At 39.7% G+C, this 23,711-nt stretch overlaps 1 protein-coding gene across 3 annotated transcripts in view; it reads left to right on the top strand.

Annotated features, from left to right (window-relative positions):
* Nucleotides 1-23,711, top strand: part of ENOX2 (ecto-NOX disulfide-thiol exchanger 2) — a 347,998-nt gene that overhangs the window by 261,994 nt on the left and 62,293 nt on the right. For all 3 annotated transcript variants that reach the window (XM_075538972.1, XM_075538971.1, XM_075538973.1), the window contains exon 5: nucleotides 13,435-13,590. In XM_075538972.1, the coding sequence (XP_075395087.1) occupies nucleotides 13,435-13,590 (156 nt within the window). The remainder of the gene's footprint in view (nucleotides 1-13,434; nucleotides 13,591-23,711) is intronic.

The following is a 23,711-nucleotide window of genomic DNA, read 5'->3' as shown; positions in this document are numbered from 1 at the left end:
TAATTATAAATCCTTCTTTGTTTTATAATAAATGACTGGAATGACATAATTTTTTCTTCAAGGTCTTGTGGCAATTTCTGGGAAATCTTTGTTCTTTGTCTCAAACATAGGCCAAACCTATTCAAGAAGCGGGTACACCATCCTGCTGACGCAACAAATTTATCAATGCCTGGTGCTTTATATTTGTCATCCTTAGCCATTAGTAGCGCACGTATGCAGATTCCCATACGTTTTATGCAGTAACCATTTTGACAACACTCCATAACCCATTTTGCAATTCACTCTCTAGAGCCCCATAAAAAGACGTTAAACCACGACGAGCTTTTTTCGCTTTTGGAATCTGTTCCAAGTCAGCCTTCATTTTCCGCCACTCCCTCACTTGCTTTTCGTCAACACAGAATTCCCTGCATGCAATACTGTTAGTGCTCTCTTCTGCTCTTGACACAACCTTCATTTTGAAACCAGCCTCATCTGACCGGCGTTTTTGTTTTGGTTCAAGAGTCTACATTTCTAATAGGATAAAAAAAACAGTACCTTGAAAAAAAGCTTTCATGGTAATGCCTCCCCCCCAACCCCGCAAACCATGTTAGCTAAGAGGAGCGGGGAGGGGGGAATCCATGCGGGCAGGGGATGCAGGATGTGAATTAACACAGAGACCAGAGGGGAGAGACGAACGCAGCCACAGACACATCCTTACCAGTTCAGCTGCAGGCATAAGTGAATCACTACGGGTGCTTCTGCGGATTGGAGTTGTCCACATCATAGTACAGCTCTGATTAGTTAGATGTGAGTAAACAAACATTCAAAGCCCTGCAGTGTCAGCGGGGCTTTGAATGAACAGTGAAGAAAGGCAATCACCCTCGAGATAAGGGGCGCTCATCCCATTACCTCGAGGGGGCCCCAGTGAGATGTTACACCTCGCAGGGGTACCACTGCCCCTTGTATAAGCCGAACCCATTTTTCAGCACATTTTTTGTGCTGAAAAACTCTGCTTATACATGAGTATATATAGTATGTGACCTTTGGCAGGTTACTTTACCTCGGTAGATAATAATAGTTCCCATCTCATTAGCTTGTCCTGAGGACTAACAAATTGATGCATGTAGTCTGAAAATGGTGCCTGGTTCTTAGTAAGTCCTTAATGTGCATTATCTATTATTGTTCACAGCCAGGCCTTAATATATATTATCTATTATTTTTATTCCAATTATACATCTGATATGGTTGGTGCTAGGTGCCATCCAGTCAATTCCAACTCTTAGCGACACTGTGCACAACAAAATGAAACCCTGCCGAGTTCTCCGCCAATCACAATTGTTCCTGTGCTTGAACCCATCATTACAGTCACTGTATCATTCCATCTCATTGAGAGCTTTCCCCTTTTTTGCTGCCTCTCTACTTTTCCGACCATGACATCCCACTCCAGGGACTTCTCTATCCTGATAACGTACCCAACGTATGCAAGTCTTGCCATCCTTGCCTCTAAGTTGCAATCTATTATACTTCTACAACAGATTTTGTTGTCCTTTGGCAGTCCATGGTACTTTCAACATTTTGTCCAGCGCCACAATTCAAATGCGTTGATTTTTCTTCTGGCTTCCTTATTCAGTGTCCATCTTTCATTCATACATTAGGTGATTGAAAATACCATGGCTTGTGTCAGGCGCACCTTAGTCTTCAGAGTAATGTCCTTCCTTTCCAAAACTCTAACAGAGGTTTTGTGTAGCAGATTTACCTAGTGCAACATGTCTTTTGATCTCTTGACTGTGGCTTCCATGAGCATTGATTGTGGATTCAAGCAAGAAAAAATCCTTGACAACTTCAATCTTTTGTCCATTTATCATATTGCTACATATTGGTCCAGTTGTGAGGATGTGGGTCTTCTTTATAGTGTGATATAATACTTAAAGAGGCTGCATTTTTTTTATCTTCATCAAGTTTTCCCCTCGATCAAAAAGCAAGGTTGTTTCATCTGCATATATGACATCTAATAGATGACTCACAAAATGTTGAATTAGGGCTTATTCGTATACTTATCAACAGTAGATGAGAAGTAATACTGGGGTGGTTTTCCTAGGATAAGAAGTAGACAGTGGCAGGTGAAGAGAGCAGTACGTGTCTGACTATGCTTTGACTGCTCCTTATAAATCCGGCAAGGTGTCCACAGAGACAGACTATTGGCACCACACTCCAATGCTGGCTTCCCTTCTTGCCAAGGTCGAGGCAGCAAGGTGCCTGCTATTTTTATTATTTCATGTTTACCTGAATGACAACCAAGAATGATTCTCCCCTAATCCTCTTCTCACCCTCAAGAGTTTTTAATATGTTAAAGGAAGCTACTGAGGTAGAGGGATCTGTTCCCCAAGATCACTCATCTATGGCTCAGTAATTGGGGTCCTTTTTCTGACCCTTAAGAGGTTCTCCCATGAGCCCACTGACTTCTGTTGGTCGTGTTGCTTTTGGCCTGTCTGTGACTTTAGGAAGGTTTCTGACATTGATGGAAAACAGATGATACATCCTTGACTTCCCCTCAGAGAGTTCAGGTTTATAGTGTCATGAATGCTGAAACTCTTGGACACATACCTGTCATCAGCTTAATGTCTGATTGATTATGTTCATTGAGTAAAGAGCTGATCCAAGCCACCGCTGAGGTTTGGTGTGGAGCTTCCATTCATGTAATGTGGTGTTCTGTGAAGTTAATGCACAATGATGGCAGATCTTCAAGACCCCGTTGGCTGGCAATTGTCTTCCTTGCAGATTATTTGCTTTTTCTAAGCTGGTCAAATACAACTTATGGTGTGTTGCTTTTCATATGATGAGTGGTCCCAAAGCGAGCCAGGCCTTCTAGTTAGGAAGCCTTGTTTGGCTCCAGGCATCCCAATGAATCTCGAGGTGCATTAATGTAGAGGTGCTCAGTGAATGCTCCCTGTGCATCATTTATTTTTTATCTTCAAATAAAACATCCTTTTTGAAAACGGTTCTATTGGCACTCCATCCATGTATCATACAACTCAATAGTTCAATCAAATTAAGAAGAGTTGCACAATCATTACCACAATCAATTTTAGAGCATGGTATTTTTCTGTGTACTAATTATTATTAGTGTAATTATTTTTAATTGTGGCAAAAATAAACATGACAAAAATTCTGCAGTTCAACAACCTCTACATGTATGATTATTGCTGTGCCATTGATATACTCTTCCTGTTTTACAACCAGTATTGATATCCTTTTCCATTATCTCTAAATAGCCAAGTGTAGAGCTGGTGAAGGAAGTCACATAGTAAGAGTTCCTCATAGTTTCTTCATTGTATTGACTCTACCACCTCCACAATGAGAGATACTTGTAAATCTGCCTCGGGTGCCTTATTCCCAGAGTAATATAGCACTGTGTGAGCATTGTCATTCTTAAGGAGGCATTACTGACTGAAGCCAACTGGCCAACGCTGATGAGAACCCAGATCAGAAATAGGTATAGTCCTTAAGCTTCTCAAGGAGAGTCAGACTTGAGTTTCTAGTATTTTCAGTATCTTCTGGTATGGTGATTATAAGTTGGCCTGTTAACTGCAAGGTCAACTCTTCAAAACCACCAGCTGCTTTAGAGGAGAAAGACTAGGCTTTCCATTCCTGTAAGGAATCACACTCTCGGGAACACACAGGGCCACATCTACTTTGTCCTGTGGGGTCACTGTAAGTCTGAGTTTATTTTTGTTGTTGTTGTTCTGCAAATAAAATATGCCATAAGTGGCTCAAAAGGTTCAGATCCAGACAAAGACAAGGCAGTTCATTATCATCGTGGGCATTCCCCCAAGAGTAGGTAACATCACATAAAATATAATACTCAAAAGCTAAAGAAGCTGGAATCTCATCCAGAGATGGCACTTTCAAGACTCTCCATGGAAGGCAACTGTTCGGAAGAGTAGTCTGAGTGACACCATTTATTCATTCCTTCATTCCTCCATTCACACAACAAATAAATACTTCTGTGTCGAGGGTACTATGAGAAGTGCTGAAGATAAAGCAGTGAACCAAAATACACAGATTCCTGTCCTCATGAAGTATACTGTCTCCAATCACTTTAAAACACCCATTTTTCTCCTTAATAAAACCTGTTCACATATATGAGCTGATTTTTGAATAACAGCTCTAAAGTTTCCCATCCATGTAGTGTATTTGTTCTTTTTTTTGTATATCCACTTTGTAATTCATTGAACATACATTTATCTAAGTCAAAGGACTAAAATGGGCACGCACAGTACTTGCCTTCAAACTTCCAGAGTCCAATGGCAGAGACAGCAAAGAAAATAGCATAACAATCCAATGAACTGACACTCTAACCACCCCCCCCAAAAAAAAACTGCAGTCAAATTGATTCTGCCCGAGTAGTGACCTTGTAGGCTTTCCAAGACTATAAATCTTCATGGGAGCAGACAGCCCTATCTTCTCCCAGAGAGTGGCTAGTTGGTTGGAATCACCAACCTTGGGCTAGCAGTCCAACACCTAGCCCTAGCATCACATCTAACAACACGATAATGTGACAAGTATCATAGAAGAAGGAGAGTGGTAGGTTGATGGTGATGTTCAGCAAGGATTCACAAAGGATCTGGGTCTCCAAGCATCTATGGGAATGTGTCAGGGGAAAGGGAGCTCAGAATAGTCCAGGCTGAGGAAACAGCACCCTCTGGACAGGAACGCATTCAAGACTATGCAGTATGAAGAGAATCGTCAAGTATTGATTTGAGTTCATCTGTCTCATTCTACAGATGGTTTGAGGCAGCTTGTAAGAAAGATAACTAGAAAAAATTAAAAATAAATAAAATAAATCAATAGCTTGGAAAATGAAAATAGGAAGAGAAGTTAATGAGACTTCACACTTGTAGGCTATAGGATCCCACCCAGTTTCGAAAGCTGTGCAGAGAGCCAACTTATTTTTTTAAAGGAAGCGTGATCAGTTGTATAATTTGAATTTTTGTAGTATCTGATTACTCATTCAGAAAAGTAAACATGGACTTACTTGCAATTAGTTACTGCTCTGTAAGGAATCGTTCATATTTTTTCACCACAGCCAAGATTCTGCTTCAAGGACTGGCTGGCAAGAGTCTCTGTCCTCACTCACTCCACAGCTCCTTTCTCCAGAATCAAAGTCTTTTTTTCAAATTTGCAATCCCTGACAGAGACAGCATACCCAGTACAAAAGGTAAGCACAGATTTTTTTGTGCTTACTTTCTTACTTGGGTAATCCGCCTCTTCCTTTTTGTGTACTTGACACTTTAGTTCTAAAAGAGACTTTTCATTGGGAGCTTGATAGAGAGCTACAGACTGAATGGAGTAGTTGATTGATCTCAGCAACCTAAAGACTGGTTTGTAGACAGTGGCCAGCTGATGCTATTACTTTCCTGAGTTTGTCACAAAATGTGAGAATGTGAAAATACACTTTGTCATGCTGATTGGAAGTTTTCTCCTTGATTGTGGTATCATAGACTTCTTATATGAGTACTTTTTCCTTTTCAAAATGTGCTTTATTTTATCAAGTAAAATAGTGATAGTACATTGCTTAGATTCTTTGTGTTGTTCCCTATGTCTTTTCTGTAGCAGCCCTGTTGCATAGTGAGATGAACATTGGGCTGCCAACTACGAAGTGAGCAGTTCAAAACTACCAGCCGCTTCGCAGGAGAAAGATGCTGCTTCCCGATCCCACAAAGTATTGCAGTCTCTGAAACCCACAGGGGCGATCCTACTCTGTCCTGTACGAGTTGGAATCAACTGGACAGCAGTGGGTGCATGTATTTACATTTTTCCCTGGAAAACTAAGAGATTGCCAACCTTAAATACATGTATAAAGGTAGTTTTCTTCATCTCTAAAATCCAGATATTTAAAGGCCACTGGAAGAAAAAAAAACAGTTTACCAATGTCTCATCCAGGCTGCATGAGAGAGTTGAGGGCTTGACCAGGAATCTGCCAAGTGTTCCAAGATGGCAAGAACGTATGATTATGTAAGGAGTAGTAGAGAAGGTTAGCTAGAAAGGGAAGCTTGTGCTGAAGGAATAAAGCTCTTCTGCTGGAAATGTAGGCTCAAGTTGAGATTGGGTTGAAGAGAGCTGTTCTGCTCTGAAACTATGTCATATATCCCACCTCTACCTAGCCTGCTACCTTGTTTGCTCTTGACCTTTAGCCAGGCCCTGACTCAACTTTCCAGCTGGGCTGAAACAGGTATTCAGAAGATACTCTAGAGAAGCAGGACAGCTGTTGAAAGAATTTGAAAGTCATGATGTAAAACTTTGGGGGCTTATGATCTAATTCCAAGAGAGCTGGTGATAAGGCCAGGATCATCTCACCAGTCAGTCAGGCTATCTTGAGAAAGTTGTGTCTCTGTTCAGATTGACTGCCGGGAAAGTCCAGCCCACCCCACCCCCTGCCAAGAATCTAGGCAGTGAGGACTATGGTAGGTAAAAGTTTCACAGTTAAAACAAAACACATTTTTTCCACTGACCTGATTCATTTCAACTCATAGCAACCCTGTATGATAAAACAAAATTTCCAAATAGGGTTTCTTATACTGTAATCCTTACAGAAGTAGTCAATTATATCTTTCTCCTACAGAGCAGAGGGTAAGTTTGAACTAAGCACCTCTTGGTTAACAACCAAACATTTAATCAGTGGACACTAGGGATCCACAAATTTTCTCAATACATAAGAATATTTTTTGCCTAATTATTCATTTTCCATGAATGTTATAGGAACTGTAAAGGAATATATGCATTGGGCTGCTAACTAGAAGGTCAGTAGCTAAAAAGCACCAACCAATCCACAGGAGAAATATTGGGCTTTCTACTCACATAGAGAGTTACAGGCTCAGAAACTCATAGGGGGAGTCTACCCTGTCCTATTGGATCACTATGAGTTAGCATCGATTTGATGGCAAGGAGTTTGTTTGTTTGTTTGGGGGCTGGTATAGGAGTACCAATGTATAGCTGCATTGGATTCATAATGTCTATAAAATATCCTAATTATGCATGTATAATGAGATAATGCTAATTTTCAAATAAGTTGAGGTTGCATTTCAGTGATTTCACTGAGAGTACAAACTTACTCACACCAAAGGGTCTGTAGAACATGGAAACAATTGGTAATGCCTTCACCAGACAGAGGAGATAGGACCAGAAGTCAATGATTACAGGCAGAGCCCTTCTGAGGGCATGAAATAAAGGGCTTTCAGCCAGCCCAAATGAGATTTCAAGTCAAAAAAGGCAAGCAGGAGAGTCAGTGTGTCACCTTCTACCCTTAATTGTCACCATTGCAGATATTGTCAGAATCCCAACGTTTCCCTTGGCCCAAAATTGAGACAGTGGATTTAAAAACTAGAAGTAATTAATACTAAACTAGAAGTAATTAATACTGTGGCAATGTATATACTGAATATCTCAAGAAGAAATTCTTGATGTGGAGATAAACAACCCCAATATGTCCTCCTGGACAGGAACATTTGAAGGCTCATTGCAGATTGAATAGGTACTGTTACCTTGCTAGGAGCATTTTCTCTGTTGTGGCTCTTTAGCCTTTTGGGGAGTTGGTGTAGACCAGGAGTCAGGCAACTGAGGCTCTGGAGCCACATGCAGCTCTTTCAATATGTACAGGTGGCTCTGAAGTAAAATAGAAAATTATAAAAGGCTTATGATGATTTCATTTGTTCATAAAATATATTTTCCTAATTGTTGTGAGGGGCAGGATTGGTGCTTCTATCTCAAAAGTTTTCTGACCCCTGGTGCAGACTAATGATTTGAAGCATGCTTGGTAAGAGGCATGTATTGTGTATCCTAACTATGTTATCTCTATAAGCTTCAATTTTCTCATCTGTCAAATAGGGAGTAATATTGCTCATCTCATAGAATTGTGAGGATTAAGTAAGATGATGTGTATAAAATGTAGAACTTCACCCTATCATCCCCATGAAGTTACATTCAAGGAAAGAAATCCAGTGTTAACTCATCTGCTAGAAATATCATGTTGAACCATTAAATGAATGTGTGGGGCATCTTTGTCAGACCTAAAAGATGAGCACTCTCTAAGGTCTTTTAGGTTTTCTAAATCAATAATCTTAATAGGAGCCCTGGTTGCATAGTGGTTATGCGTTGAGCTGCTAACTACAAGTTCAGCAAATTGAAACCACCAGCCTCTCTAAGGGAGAAAGACGAGCCTATACTCCTGCAAAGTGTTCCAGTCTCAGAAACACACAGGAGCAGTTCCACCCTGTCCTGTAGGGTCCCGAATGGACAGGATTGCAATGACTTTGAGGGTTTGTTTGTTTGTTTTTTTAGTTTTGATCATCTTTATGCATCAATAGCGTATTAGTCATCTGGCATCCTTCCACATGGTCCTTCCACACAGCTAATTACAGGGACTGTGAGACAGCTTTATGAGAAGGAAAGAGATCAAAATGGATTCTTGTCTTTGCTCTACATTGGAGAGAACACTTTTGACTTCTGAGAGCCAGTGCTGGGCTGAGTGCACTGATCCTGTTGGTATATCACAGAAATAATAAATTTTTAGTTGCTACACCAGACCTTCCTGACATAGACCGATTAATGCATTTGTAACAGGGTATTTCTTCATATATTTGAAGGTTTTATTTCTTTATATTCATAAATTACCTCAGAGGTGTTTATGTTGTTGTTTTTTAAGTACAATGACAGCAATTGCTAAAAAGAGTAGTTCTGGGAACTTACAGGTTATCAAAGTACCATCTTAATCAGAAAGAAAAAAAATCATCATCATTCTAGTTTGGGTACATATTGTACTTTGTGTTTTTATTCTTTGAGCATGCCTAATGCTGTTAACCAATCATACTCAATGCTGGATATTCTATTTATCTCTTCTTAGGTGACAAACTAGCTTAAAATCATAATGCTTTAGAGTACAATCATTTTATTATCTTTCAAGATTTTCTGCATGAGGAATTCAAACAAAGCTGAAATGGGCACTTCTTCTATTCACCATGGTGCTAACTTGGATAATTCAACTGGGACACGCTATTCTAGGGAATGCAAGACAACTTCTCTTATATGCTTGCTTCTTTGTCAGGCACAGTTAGAAACCTGGACTCAGTTGGGCATCTCTCCATGGTCTCTCCTACATGCTTATTGCCCTTACTACATGGAAATTTAAAGCTCCCAAATCACATAGTCCCAAAGACAAGAAGTGGAAATTGCTAAGAACAAGTCTAAAATGGTGACATACTATCCTTTCTGCAATATTACATTACTCAAGGTAGATTCCAAGTGAAGGAGATAGACCACCACACACACACACACACACACACACACACACACACACACACACACACACCTCTTGCTGCTAGGAGAATTTGTATCCACTTCTGATCCACCACACTGGGAATGAAGAACTGTGGAAGTGTTCAGTTGTTCATCCACTGTCTTTTATCAGCATCCTTGTTACAACCTTGGATCTTTTTGTATTCAAGCAGTTGTCATGCCACATTGAGAGATAGTGTGGTAGTTCATAGTGTTAGAACAAGCTGAATTTAAATCCAATGCATGCCCCTTACTGGTTGTATGACCTTGGGCAAGGAAAATCTTTCTGAGCCTCAGTTTCTTTAGTTAGAAAATGAAGGATTAACAACAGTACCTACTTCGCAGATCTGCTAGGATGAGATTATATACAGTGTTTAACTCAGTACCTAAGAAATTATAGCATTCAATAAACAATTATGATGGTGATGATAATTGCTATTTTAGCCTTGTAAGTGTTTGGATGGCTGTCTCCAAAAAAAGGCTATCAAGCATTTTGTCTTATTTATTCCTATAGCCTGCCACCTGGAACAGGGACTGGCCCCGAAATATTAGCTGGATGGGCATATGGACTAGATGGTTGCATAGATATCACATGTGCCTTCATTGAAACTTCCTGGCTCAGGTTGTACAGAGAATATAAAGGGTAATAACATTGTGTGATAGCTACCTAGGTTGAGTAAGCAGCAGGAAGGCTTAAGGCTATACCAAACCCTTTCTAGAAACCACATGATAAGGCGGGAACTCTGAGGAGCAATTTAACCCACTCTTTTTAGCATTCTCAGAATTTCCAGTGAGTGAGGACTTTGGGAAATGCATGAATCAGAAAAACGAATGCAAACCAACACCATATGGTTCTCTTGGCAATGACCAGACAGTCGAGGAAGGGGTAGGGAAAGGATACTAAAAGAAGAAATTGTAAATACAAAAATGAATTTATTTAAGTAATTGTATTTACTTGCTTGTTCATTTACTTAACCTATTGATTGTAAATATGACTGGAAGAATACTTTGGCCCTGTCCACTATTCTTCCATGTGATTTGCAATCTCTTTCAGAGGTTTGAATTTATAATGTAAGATGCTATAGCATATGTTTGTTGGCAGGGGCCTGGAAAAGAGAGTTCCTCTGATGGTCTATTTCCAGTATGTTCTTAAAGTGCTGACTTCTTTGAGTTTTCAGGGTCATGGTCACTATGAATTAACTCCTTGGCAACAGGTTCAATGGGTTTGGGTTGTTATTTTTTCTTTCTTTTTTTTTGGTTTTTTGTTTTCGGTTGGCAATACTTACATAAAGCCAAAGATTTAAATGGTTTTTTTCTTGGTTAGCATGAGAAATCTGCAGCTACTTTGGTGCTTAATAGTTGAAGATAACAAAAATAATCAATGTGATGGAGTTTTTCTTCTCTGGCTTTAGCCATATGTCATGAATACATTTGCTTTTAAATGAAATTCATAAAATATTAATGTAATCATACCCAACAGCACAGTGGTGAGTACATCAGTCAAGAGTTATATTTATCCTGTGTATTTGTTTTTTGTTTGTCTCCATTTATTAGTAGACAGTACATGGAGACGGGCATTTCCTGCTCAGTCAAAGTGGCAGAACTTGTTTAATGAACTGATGTTTCTGTAATCTCTGGTAAGGTAGAGTTGTGAGTGACAAAGCTATATGAATAACAATGAGGAGGCAGACAGAACAATAAAAGGAAGACAAACATTTCAGTAGGAGGAGAAAAATACATGTCATTATTAGGTTGACACACAATCTAATCTGATATTTTCCTTGAAAAAATAGCAGTTTGCAAATGGGTGAGATCACACTAACAATTTCTTCAAAACCTTTTGCACAAGAAATCAATTTTTCTGATGTAAATGGCATCGTTAACCACAATACTCTTGTTTTACAGCATGGGATGACAGCCAGTAAGGGGCCTTGCATTCTCTAAGATTGAAAGGGAGTTGTAGACCCTTTGGCTGTATAGTCTATCATGTAGGAGAATTATAACAAATGTTTGTAGAATGTGGGAATGAGTGCCCACAGCAGTCAGTGTGTATACTCATGTTTTGTAATTTACCTGGCAGAAGTTTTCATATCTGTTCTATCCTTTCATCCTTTGAACTAAATGTCATTATTTGTGTCTACTTTTACCTAAAGGGAAATCGAGGCACAGATATATTAAGACATTTTCTCCAGGGTCACATCAATACTACTAGAGGAATTTAGAGAGCCACAGAGAGGGAGAAGTGTGTTTCTGTGTACATGCACACACATGCATGTTGAGGGAGATGACATATAAGGATGAAGGTAAATATGCTCTCAGTCACTTACTCACAAAAATGGGATTATGGAACATTGTCTTTGCAGATGATATTAAGCCAATTGACTTCAGTATCCCCAGAGACTACGGTCCTGAGTCCCCAGTCCAGTGACTCAGTCCCTCAATGTGTTTGGTTGTATCTATTAAATATTCATAACTTTGCTCCTTGTATGTGCCACCATACTCAGGGATATATTATCAGCAAATGTCAGTACAAATATCCTCTGTCAAAGTGAATACCACCCTTACTAATAGGAAGCAAAGCTCCTGTCCTAGGCCAGCACCTCAAGGAACCCTCATTTAGGAATGTCTACTTTAACCAATTTGAAGTTCCCCCTTCAGTGCTGAAGACAGACAGGATAGGCAATGCTATATCAGGCCCTACATGGGTTCTAGTTACCAGAAACACCTTTCTCAATAGTTCCCATTTCCCTTTCCTATGTAGGACTGGCCAAAGCCAGCAGTGTCATCTAAGCAAGGATCTCCAATTCCAAACAGAACCCACATGGACCCTGGTCCCCATTTCTCCTTTTCAGTGTACCAATGTAGGAGCTAATAGATTATCCAAGGAACGTTTGGATTCATGTGTATGAGGTCCTCCCAAAATCTTGTTTCTAAGAGGGTATCCTGGTAAATGATTCACTCCGTTTGGCTAATATGGTATTTCACTCATGGCACCATGTAAGATTGTACCATCAGATTGATAATATTGACCAAGGTTTGGAGAGAATCAAAGCATATGTAGAAGACAGTGACCTCACAGAATTTTTGTTTGTGAAACTCCTTCACATATCCTGGAGACCTGCCTGACGGCATAATCAGAGGGTGGTACAAACTAAAAATTCATTGTCAATATAGAATGTCATTGTCAAATGTAGAATCAATAATTTTTAGATCCAGAATACAATATGAACTAGAATTGTCTGAAAAAAACTCTCCAAGAAGGATGGATGTAAGCCATGCCTTGAAGCCTGGGGAGAACTTTGGGAGGCTCAAATGATTCCAGATAAGAAAAACAGCGTAAGCAAAGGCACAGTGAATAGTTGTTTATTGAGCCTTTCTGGTCTCTGTACTGTGCTGAGCACATGACAGTTAATATTTTGTTTACTCCTCAAAACTTCTTACAAAGTAGGTTGTCCTAACCCTCTTTTGAAGATGAGGAAATGCACACTTAAAAGGTTCCTTAGCCAATCAGAGATGGAACTAGGACCTAGGTCTGCCTGATCCCCAAACTGACGCTGTACCACAGAGAGATAGGAACTATCAGTGTGTGTACAAAGGACAGCAAGGAGCCTTGTCGGATTCAAGCAGAGGGTATCAAGAACTAGTGAAAGATGACCTGAGTAGACAAAAGGTAGTCATGTTATGAAAGACTTTTCATGTCAAAATGGAGCCCTGGTAGTATTATGTATGGGGCTGCTAACCATATGGTCATCAGTTCAAAACCACCAGCAACTCTGGGGGGGGGGGAAGATGAGGCTTTCATTTTCATAAAGATTTATAGCCTTGAAACCCAAAGCAACAGTTCTGTTTTGTCTTACATGGTTGCTCTGGTTTAGATTTATTTTTTGTTTTGTTGTTTGTGGGGGAGTCAAAATAAGATACAGGGGAACAGTGCCATCCCCAAAAGAAAAATGCACAACAATATATAACATCTAAGACCTGACAATGCTGGGGACATGATTTCTGAAATATTTTACCTCTACTTTAGAAAAGACTTTGGTGTAAGATGTTAAAGGTAACACTCTGCCTCCACTTGACCTTATCTGGTGTCATTTGTTTTTCTCTCTCTCCTCTCTTTTTTTTTAGACTTTGACCCTGCTCTTGGAATGATGACTGGAATCCCACCCATAACTCCAATGATGCCTGGTTTGGGAATAGTACCTCCGCCAATTCCACCAGATATGCCAGTCGTGAAGGAGATCATACATTGTAAAAGCTGCACACTCTTCCCTCCAAACCCAAGTAATTCTCCCCACAAGTCACTATGTGTTTGGTGTCCTAGAACCCAAGAAGTTCACAGATGCATATTCAGAAGCCCCATCTGCGAAACATAAGGGTGGGAAGATGTTCTCGTACTGGGCAAGGCTGAAATTCATATGTAGAACAGTAGATTTGGTGTCTGGTTGCAGTGAAAGTAGAAAAGCGTGTTTCTGCTGCCATCTGCAAAAGAATTACAGTGTGTTTGGTTCAGAAGGAAGCACCCAACATACACTCGTCTACGTAATTTGCAGTCTCTCTATTTCATAGCTCGCTCACGTGCTGGTGATGGCATATATAGAGTGTGGCCTTAGCCCACCTGAGACACATGAGACTGTATAGCTGGTGCTAAGAATTCTCTGCTGCTGCTATTCAGTCATATAGCCCTTGAGCTACTACCCTTGCAATGATGGGTTATAGCCATTGTGTAGCTCAACTAACTCTGAGGACAAAGAGGAATGTTAAATCCAAGTCAGGCTACTTGCAGCCATCCAATCAGTGCAGTTCATGTGAAAATGATCTAAGGATCTGTCTTGTCATCCATGAGTACTCATCATTCTCCTTAGATTCCCTTAAAGATGCCAAGAAATATACGGTAGCCATATTTCCATTAAAAAGTAGCAATAATAATAATTGAAACTTTTTCTAGATCTGTTAGGGCTTTGATTTACTTTAAATGACCAAAGGTTACTTCTGTCCATAATCTAAGCCTCGTTACAGCATTCCCCACAAACCTAGTGATGCTAGGCTCTGGTGGCACAATGGTAAAGTGTTAAGCTACTAACCAAAAGGTCGGTGGTTCAAACATACCCAGCGACTGCAGCAAAAAAACCTGGTCATCTGCTTTGGTAATGATTCCAACCTAGAGAACCCTATGGAGCAGTTTTACGCATGGGATCCCTATGTGTCAAAAATTGATTTAACTGCACATAACAACCGTAGTGTCAGGTGGCATTCCTACGGGAGCCACCAACTTAGTGCTCAGAGATTAGAACTCTTAAAGGACACAGCCATGAGTTCAGGCCATAGATCAAATGAACGCACCTTACCAAGATAGACAGTAACCTTTGATAAATAAGAACTTATGACTTAAGATAAATGTTTCATATCCTACCTTGCATAGATATCAGATAATCACAGGGTCAGCTCCTGGCAAGAACCCAAGTTCTACCTAGTACATTCTTCTTATTACTGAGAGGATTTAAAGGCCAGTCAGGTTTGGGCAGACAGATTATCTTGTCCCCTTAGTGCTTAATGCAGCTCTTTGGAACTTGGTTGTTAGCGGGGCACTTCCTTCCTGGCCATTAAGAAATGTGAGAAGCCAGCATCTCAGAGATGAGCGAGCACGTCCTTAAGAGGAAGTGAAGACTAGGAAGACATTTGTTAGTCTGACTTGCCAGCTCAAATGGCAAGGAAATACCTAGATGAGGAAGAGTGTCTGTATCTCTTATTCCTACTGACCTGGCCCCTGTAAATGGCTGATGGCTTCCTCTCCCCGCCATTGGTCTCCAGTGTGTTGCTTTTACCTTAAAGAAAGCCCTGCTGCATCCCTGACACTACCTTCTTTACTCCACAATCCAGGAAATCCAACATTTCCAGTGTTTGTGTAAACCTCCTGCTTATTAAAAGGGAGACTCCCGCCGATTTAATCATTCATCACGTCATCAGTCTGCATCAAGTTTAAGCTAGCAGGATGGTTCACCATCTTTAATGTCTTGGTAGGGTACACACAGATAATTGTGTAGGAGGTTTAGTTTCTACATCTTCAAAGACTAGCACACATGCTGTGTTTCTAACACAGACCACACCAGAGCAGTTAAAAAAAAGTTTCATTGACATAATTTACATAGCATACAATTTAACAGTTTAATAATTTTAACGAGTTATACAATCATTACCACAATCAGTTCTAGAACATCTTCTTCTTTTTTTTCTCATTGTTAGCGCCCCTATTTTACCCCAGCCACGTCTACTATATCTCTAGGAAACTATTAATCTAGTTATTTTCTGTGTAGGTATACCTGTGCTGGATTTCATATATAGAATACCATGCAAAATAAAAGAAAAAATATGACAGAACAAATCTCAATCAAAAAGAAAGTAGAAAATGTTTAAAACTGATACATTTAAAATAAGGGAAGTCAAATGATACAGTGTTAAATTTTAATGTAACTACATCTGCAATAATCCATTTTACAATGCTCTCTGTCTGCTAGTAAGGCTGTTCACATCCCTGGTTTATGGTCAGGAGAGATTTTCCAGAGGCTTAATCCATGTGGGGACCCCAAAAATGGATCTTGGACTTTTACCTGTCATCCATAGCCCTCTGCAAATCAGGTGTTCAGAATTTAAGTTCGAATCCCATTCCCCACTCCAGATGTGGGTTTTATTATTTATAATCCTTGCGTCACATAGGCTGGTGTGCTTCTTCCATGAGGACTTGGCAGATGCATCTCTAAGATGGCTATTTGTTTAAAGACAAGCTTTTAAAGCCTAGGATGCTATTCTTTCTGAGAGCCAGGCACCATCTGATTTCTTCACAACTCGTGGACAGTCTTTTAATGTGAATGTAGAAATAGTGTCTTAAAGAACCTCTAACTTTTGATATTCTCAAGTAAAAGGAACAGGTGTCTTTGAAATATGTTTCCTCTTTCCCCACCTTCAGCTATGTCTTCTCAGTTCTGAATTTGAAGGGTCACAGAGTAAGAGGGAAACATTTTTCCTTCAAATTTGTATTAGGAATGCTGACAGGCTAATTAGTGCCAATAAAGCCGGGGCTTCTGGGAATTGAATAAAAAAAAAACATTCCTGACACGGCTTAAAGTAAACTGTTGTTCTGTTTTCTTTTCGTAGCTTGGGCTTTATTAAAAGTGAGGCTAGATTATTTGAATGGGGAAAACATTAAGGAAACAGCTTCCCTTCATTCTGTGTTGAGAGCATGGTAACGGGGCTACTTGTAGGGGCAAGGGCTTGAGCTGTTTCCCCTTCTTGTTAACAGCCCAAAACTTTGCTTGTAAAGATTAGACAGAACATATGAGAAGACCAGAGACCTGCTGTGACTGAATTCCTCATCTTCTCTGAAGCCCACCAACCCTGTCTGAGCCTTGATTTTAATCCCTATTACTTATTACTCCCTGTCTCTGGTAAGTTCTTTTGCACTCATTGGCCTTGGAAGTACCCCTCAGATATAAGGTCCTGTGATCCTGGAACTCTCATACTCTTCTTCATCCAGTTTGCTCCTTAATCACCTTTATTTGAAAATCTCATCGATTCCTTGTTCTCTCTCTCACCTGAAAACTCATCCAAATGCATTCTGTGTATTTAGAACCATGAAATTTTCCTACAATTTACATTGTCCACAAATGCAGAGTTTAACTCCTGACCTCTGCTTCAAAGGACTGTTTTCAGTCCACCATTTCTCCTTTCCACCCTTAGAGTACAGGATTAGAATCTACACATCTTTGTTGTTTTTAGGTGTCATTAAGTTGGTTCTGACTCATAGCAACATTATGCACAACAGAACAAAACACTGTCTGGTCCTATGCCACCTCAAAATTGTTCCTGTGTTTGAGCCCATTGTTGCAGCCAATGGCAATGTCAATCCATCTCATTGAGGGACTTCCTCTTTTTCACTACCCCTCTACTTTACCAAACATGATGTCCTTCTCCAGGGACTGGTCTCTTCTAGCAACATGTCCAAAGGATGTAAGATGAAGAAGTCTCAAAATCCTTGCCTCTAAGAAACACTCTGGCTGTATGAGAGAAAACCTTGTACATACCTATCTTGAGGTTCAACTATTTCCTAGCCTCACAAAGCTATCCACCCCAGATCTAATACTGCCCTGTCTTTAGACAATACTGAAGTTAAACCAGTTCTATAATTGTATGTCTACTTAAATACTGTTAACTCCAATGGATATTTAATGTACCCCTATGCTATCTTCAGTACTATTGACTCCTTCGTCTTTCTTAAAACACTAGATAAGTTGAAGATGTAAATAACTAGAACGGGGATATGGATTAAGAAGAGAAGAGCAAGGACAAGACTGTAGGAAATTCCAACATTTCAGACTTTAAAGGGAAAAAATAGTTACATTTATGTATGCCTCTTAGAAACAAAATTTCTCAAAAGGTATAATCTATACAGGCTGTATTTAGTTTTATTCCTTTCTTTATGCCACTCCTACTTTGACCCCTAACCCTCTATCAAAGCTTCCCTTGTGTAAGCTAATGAGTGACTCTCACAAGGAGCCCTGGTGGCATAGTGGTTACAGGTTGGGTTGCTAACCACAAGGCCAACAATTCAAAACCACAAGGTGCTTTGCAGGAAGAGATGAGGCTTTTGATTCCTGTGGAGAGTTTCAGTCTTGGAACCCCACAGGGATAGTTCTACTTGGCCATATAGGGTCACTATGAGTTGCAATCAACTTGATGGCAGTGAGAGTGGCTCTCAAAATGCTGAATCCAAAGGCCACTTCTCAAGTCTCTTCCCAGTTGGCCTAAGGGCAGAATGTGACCATCTTTGATATAGTTCATTCCTTTGGCTTCCAAAGCACAACATTGTCAATTCTCCTCCCACCTCACTAGTTGCTCCTTTTGTAGCTCCTTTGCAGGTTATTTTCTGTTCTGACTTCTTATCATTGGAGCCGCATGTCTCGGTCTTTGAGAATGTTCTCTATCCACACTCATTACTTTGATTATTTTGCCTAATTTCAAGACTTAAAAAAAAACAATACATGAAGTAGCTTCAAAATGTTCATGGAAAAATCCCATTATTTCTCAATTCTGTTTTACTACTAACTTAAAAAACCTTGATATATTCCAGTGACACCCAAATTTGTATTTCTGACTCAAACAACCTGGCATCTGAATTCCAAACTCAACTCTCCCTTAGTAGACATCTCAAACTAAATATGTTCAAAAATAACGTTTTAGTCTTTATCCCCCAAATGTACCTGATTAGCACCCTTCTTCATTGCATTTAGTGGCAACTTCATCCTTTCAGTTCCTAAGCCAAAATCATCTTTGCCGCTTTGTTGTTCTCCCACAAGACATCTAATCTGTAAGAATATTCCCTGAGATCTATTTAAAGTATATATGTAACCCTACTACTTTCACCATAACTGCTTAGACCTACTTTATAGCCACCAAGATTCATTTCCTGGACGGTTGCAGTAGCTATCCAACTGTCCCACTAGACTTTTTACAACAATCTAGGCAGAGTGATCCTTTTACAACTGTGGTTCTCAACCTTCCTAATACCGCGACGCTTTAATACAGTTCCTCATGTTGTGGTGACCCCTCCCAGAACCATAATATTGTTTTCGTTGCTGCTTCATAACTGTCATTTTAATACTTTTATGAATCGGGCGATCCCTGTGAAAGGGTCGTTCAACCCCCAAAGGGGTCACGACCCACAGACTGAGAACCACTGTTTTATAACCAAAGTCATTAATGTTATTTCTCTACTCAAATTGAATTAATGGCTCCTCATTTTCACTCAGAATAAAGTCCTTTTAATGTCATGTTGTTGCTATGTGCTACGGAGTTGATTCCAATTCATAGGGCTTCAGTGGATATCATCTTTATGGTTATCATTAAACCACCAGATCTTTTCTCCTATAGCTTTTGATTAGCAGCATATCTAATTGACCACTGTGCCATTAGGAATCCTTTTTTAATGGTATGCAAGGCCCTACGTGATCTTCCATCCCCCTCTCCCACATTGTCTGCTTGGCCTGATAATTTATGACTACTGTCCTTCCCTTCGTTTACTGTGTTCCAGTCATACTGGCCTACATCCTAGTCCTTTAACGTGCCAGGCACTCTTCCATCATCGGGTCTTTGCACTGGGTCTTCCCTCTGCTTAGAATATTCTTCCCTTAGATATCTGCGAAACTAAATCCTCATCTTCCTCCAGTCTTTGCTTGAGTGCCCCTTTCTCAGTGAACCTGATCGCCTATTTAAAATTTCAGCCTTCCCTATCACGTTCTGAGCCCTGTTTACCATCACTAGTTTTTATAACACATAATACCTTTTAACAAACCATATAGTTTATCTATCAGATGGATTACATATGGGGTCCCTTCTTAGAATGTAAAACTTACAATATCAGGGATTTCTATTTTTACTCATGTATTCCAAGTACTTAAGAAAAGTGACTGGCACCTAGTAGGGTTTTATTAAACATTTGCTGAACGATGGAGAAATAGAATGTGAGAGGGAAGAAATAATCCCAGAGGCAAAAGGATTCTGGGAAGGGAGGTTTCAGAGATCTAGAAGCAGAGAGAATATGAGCTAATTACTACCAGAAGCTGATTACTTCCAAATGTGTACTTTCAGTTTATATTTCTCATCTGAGTTTCAGACACATATTCCAAACTGCCCTCTACTTTTTTCTAGGTAAATGTACCTTGAATGAATACAAGTGGTTTTCTAGTGTACTAGAAAAACTTCCAGGCAAATAGTCTAGGGTAACTGTGATCCAGGGAAACAAATTCAAAGTCAACCTGTAATTAGGTAATGTCCCGATCTGTAGGATCTTGAGCTAGTCACATAAGCTTCCTGGATTATCTGAATTGTCCTGTCTGTAAATTGAAGATTTAGGATTACTTTACATCTGAAGAGTGAACCAGTTCTAAAATTATGACTCTTTCCTTGAAACTGTAGCCACCACTGTTATTCTTTACCTAGGACAAAGCCTTCAAAATATATTAGGAAAAGCAAGAGCAAACTGGTAGGTGGCCCATAGAGCTTTGTACCTGCTCTGGAACAGATGGTATAGCATCATGGTTAAGCACTTGAGCTCTGATGTGATATATGTATCTTCCGTACTTAACTAGCCATGAGATCTTGGGTAAGTCACTTAACCTCACTGATCTCAACCAAGGTAAATATCTTCTTCTTCCCCCGTGTTTATTGGTACGTAGTTTACAAATCATACAATTCAATAGTTCGATCATATCTCAAAGATCTTCCATAAAGTGAATGGCTCACGCTTAGACTAGAACAAACTGAGCACTAGAAGCTTAAATGTTTAGTGCCCCCATTTTCCTAATAGTAACATCCTCTACCTCTCAAGAATGGAGACTTAACAAAAGGAAGCTCTCTGAAAATCAGTTATATTTTTACACAGACAGCTATCAGAGATTGGCAGAATTCATAAGGTAAAAGGAAAAAAGGGTGGCACCATCTTTCCAAAGAAACCATTTTAAGACCAATTGTGCCAAGATTTTTCTCTTCTGTGTCCAGACCTTCTGTATGGAGAGGTTACATCCTGGAGTGGACTGTCAAATAGCAGTGAGTGGTTAGTAGCTAGTGAAATATCATGTACTGTCTGGGTCCAGCCACATGGAGAAACACTCAGGAGCCAAGACAAGAGCCATTTTTTTTCCCAATTTTCAATCACAAAGTAGACCCCATTTTGCTCTCAGGTCTAGATTCTAGAAAGAGAGTTGGAGATAATAAGTAAATGGGACATTAATAAAGAGTGACCAGCATTATGGTAACATCCAATCAGTTGACATTGCATTTTTTAAAGACCTCGGGGACTTCAATCTTGTCAGTCTAATAAAATCAATCCAAAGACTGTGGAGTGTGTAAATTCTGGCAGAGCAGCTAAGGGAGAAGTGGTGTTCCTTTGGAAAGCACTATGCAAGTGCTTTATACGCCCTTTTTGCTTCTGCTTACATCACTTCTCAAAGATCAGCAATGACTCTGATCCTAATGTTGATTCCCCAACAGGGCTCCCCAGAGTGAATGCTTTGATGTAATTAGGATTGCTAGAAGCTCCTCCTTTTCCATTACCAGAGATTAGAGTGCTTTATGCTCTTCATTATCTTGAATCTATTTCCATGGATGTTTTCTTCTCCATCCTGAGTAGTGACTGGGGTGTTACAAGAGCTTAACACATTACCTGATCAATAGGTGGACTTTGAGTTTGCTTTCCTGTGGGCTTATCATTTCTGTGTCTGGAACACTGTATTTCAGTGGGATGAGAAAATCAGTCCCAGACAACAAAGTGCTTTGGGCTGTTAATTAAAGAACGGGCACTATCCATTAAGGGCGATAGTGCAGCCCATTGCTTTGCTTGGTGGCATACTCCTAAATCTCAACAAATGCTGTCAGGAAGGCTGTCTACATTTACCCAAGGAAAAGATAAATCCCCAATCTTGACACTGCTCTTAGTGGATTTTAGGTCCCTTTACTTAGCAGGCAGTCGCTGCAGACGAACCACAGCTTCTAAATAGGGTGATGGCTTCATCACAGAACTTAAGTTCCCATGAACATAGTCAAGGGAAAGAGGATTGGGGTTTGGGGAGTAACATGTAACTGCAACTGCCACCACAATTTCTTTAGAATATCTTGATGAATCTAAAGGTAGATCCAACTGAAACAAACCAATTTTTCTTACAGTGATTATTTGCTTCATGATAGGATCCTGTACCATCCATCCCACTGATGTCAACTCAATTCCAACTCATAACAACCCTACAGGATAGACTAGAACTGTTCATTAGCATTTCCGAGACTGTCAGTTTTTATGAGAGCAGACAACTTCATCTTTCTCTTGAGGAGCTGTTGGTAGGTTTGAAGTGCTGACCTTGCAGGTAACAACACAACACTTAACCCACCATGTCACCAGAGCACTGTCCTTTACCATAAAACCCCAAAAACAAAATTGAGTTAATTCCAATCCAGGGTTGCCATGGCTTGTTAATCTTGAGGGATACAGAGAGCTTCATCTTTTTCTTGTGGAGCACCTGGTGGGTGAGCAGTCCAACACTTACCGGACAGTGCAACCAGGGCTCTTTATCATAGAATTCCATTAAATTCCATTAAACTTCATAAGACTGTCATTCTAAAACAGAGTTTTGTTGTAAAGGCTTTGCTATGAAAACATACCTCTAACTATATGAATGCTCTTGAAAACTTCTTGTCCTTGTAATCAGATTGTAGTTCATGGTCAAAGCCATTCTTCATGGCTATAGATTTTTCTAAGTAAAGCAATAAGCCATGAGTTGAGGTCAGCTCTTAGATTGTATTCTACTCTGAATTTGTGGTAGATCTTTAGAAAGTTTCACAATTAGAATTAGAAAATATGAGTTCTATATTAGCAAATAATAATAATACAATGACGACTACTTATTGGGAACCTATTAAGTACTATGCACTGTACCATGTGCAATATAGACCGTATATTATGGGTCATATATTACATGTGGTATGGAATAGTATCCTTATTTTACAGAAGAGATAAAAGATTCTCTGAGATGATGTACTTTCCCCAAGGTCATGCAGAGAATGAATAACTGTGGTAAGATTAAATCTAGGTTTACCTGTTCCACATTTATGCCACTTTTCTGTACATCTGACGTGGTGACCTTGAGTAGTTCACTTACCCTCATTCAGCTAAAGAGTTCCCTTTGTATTATGTGAGGCATACAGTAGGTCAGAAGCTTTTAGCTACACATTATAATTAACTGAGGAGATTTTTATAAAGAAGAACAAATGTCAAGGCTGCATCTAAAGTAATCAAATCAGACTTTCTGGGGTGAGCCCCAACCTTCGTTGGTTTATTTGTTTGACTCCCAGGTTGATTTTAATTTGTCACTAGAGTTAAGACTAACTAAACGTATCAGGTCTGTAATCACTTGTAGGTTTTAAAAACTCAGAAGCAAAGGTCTCAGACAAGTTTTGGACCTCATCTTCTTCTCTTTTTACCTAAAACTGCAGCTTTTCAGTGGCTATGACTAAGACATTTCAGGTTCGCTTCTCTTTTTTTGTCTACACTTCTTGTATGGAACAAAATCCAATACAACAAACTCTTGAGAATACAAGTGGGCTTCAAAAATTATGGAAAAATACCATTATCTTTTCATTTCATTTTCATGAATCTTTTAAAGCTCCCTTGCACAAGCATTTAAAAACTTACAAGAAAATATTTAAGGTCCTTGATTCCCTCTATTTCCTTTAATGATTAAATATAGAGAGGGGGAGGCCATGAGACATTAATTTTTCTGAATCTTACCAATAAGACAGACATTGGTAGTAATGTGCGGAACATAGAGAGGTTGATACCCAAGGAAGCTCCCAAATCAACTGCT

The sequence above is a fragment of the Tenrec ecaudatus genome, chromosome X (assembly GCF_050624435.1).
Source record: "Tenrec ecaudatus isolate mTenEca1 chromosome X, mTenEca1.hap1, whole genome shotgun sequence".
Taxonomy (NCBI): Eukaryota; Metazoa; Chordata; class Mammalia; order Afrosoricida; family Tenrecidae; genus Tenrec; species Tenrec ecaudatus.
This window is presented reverse-complemented; position numbering and strand designations above follow the sequence as displayed.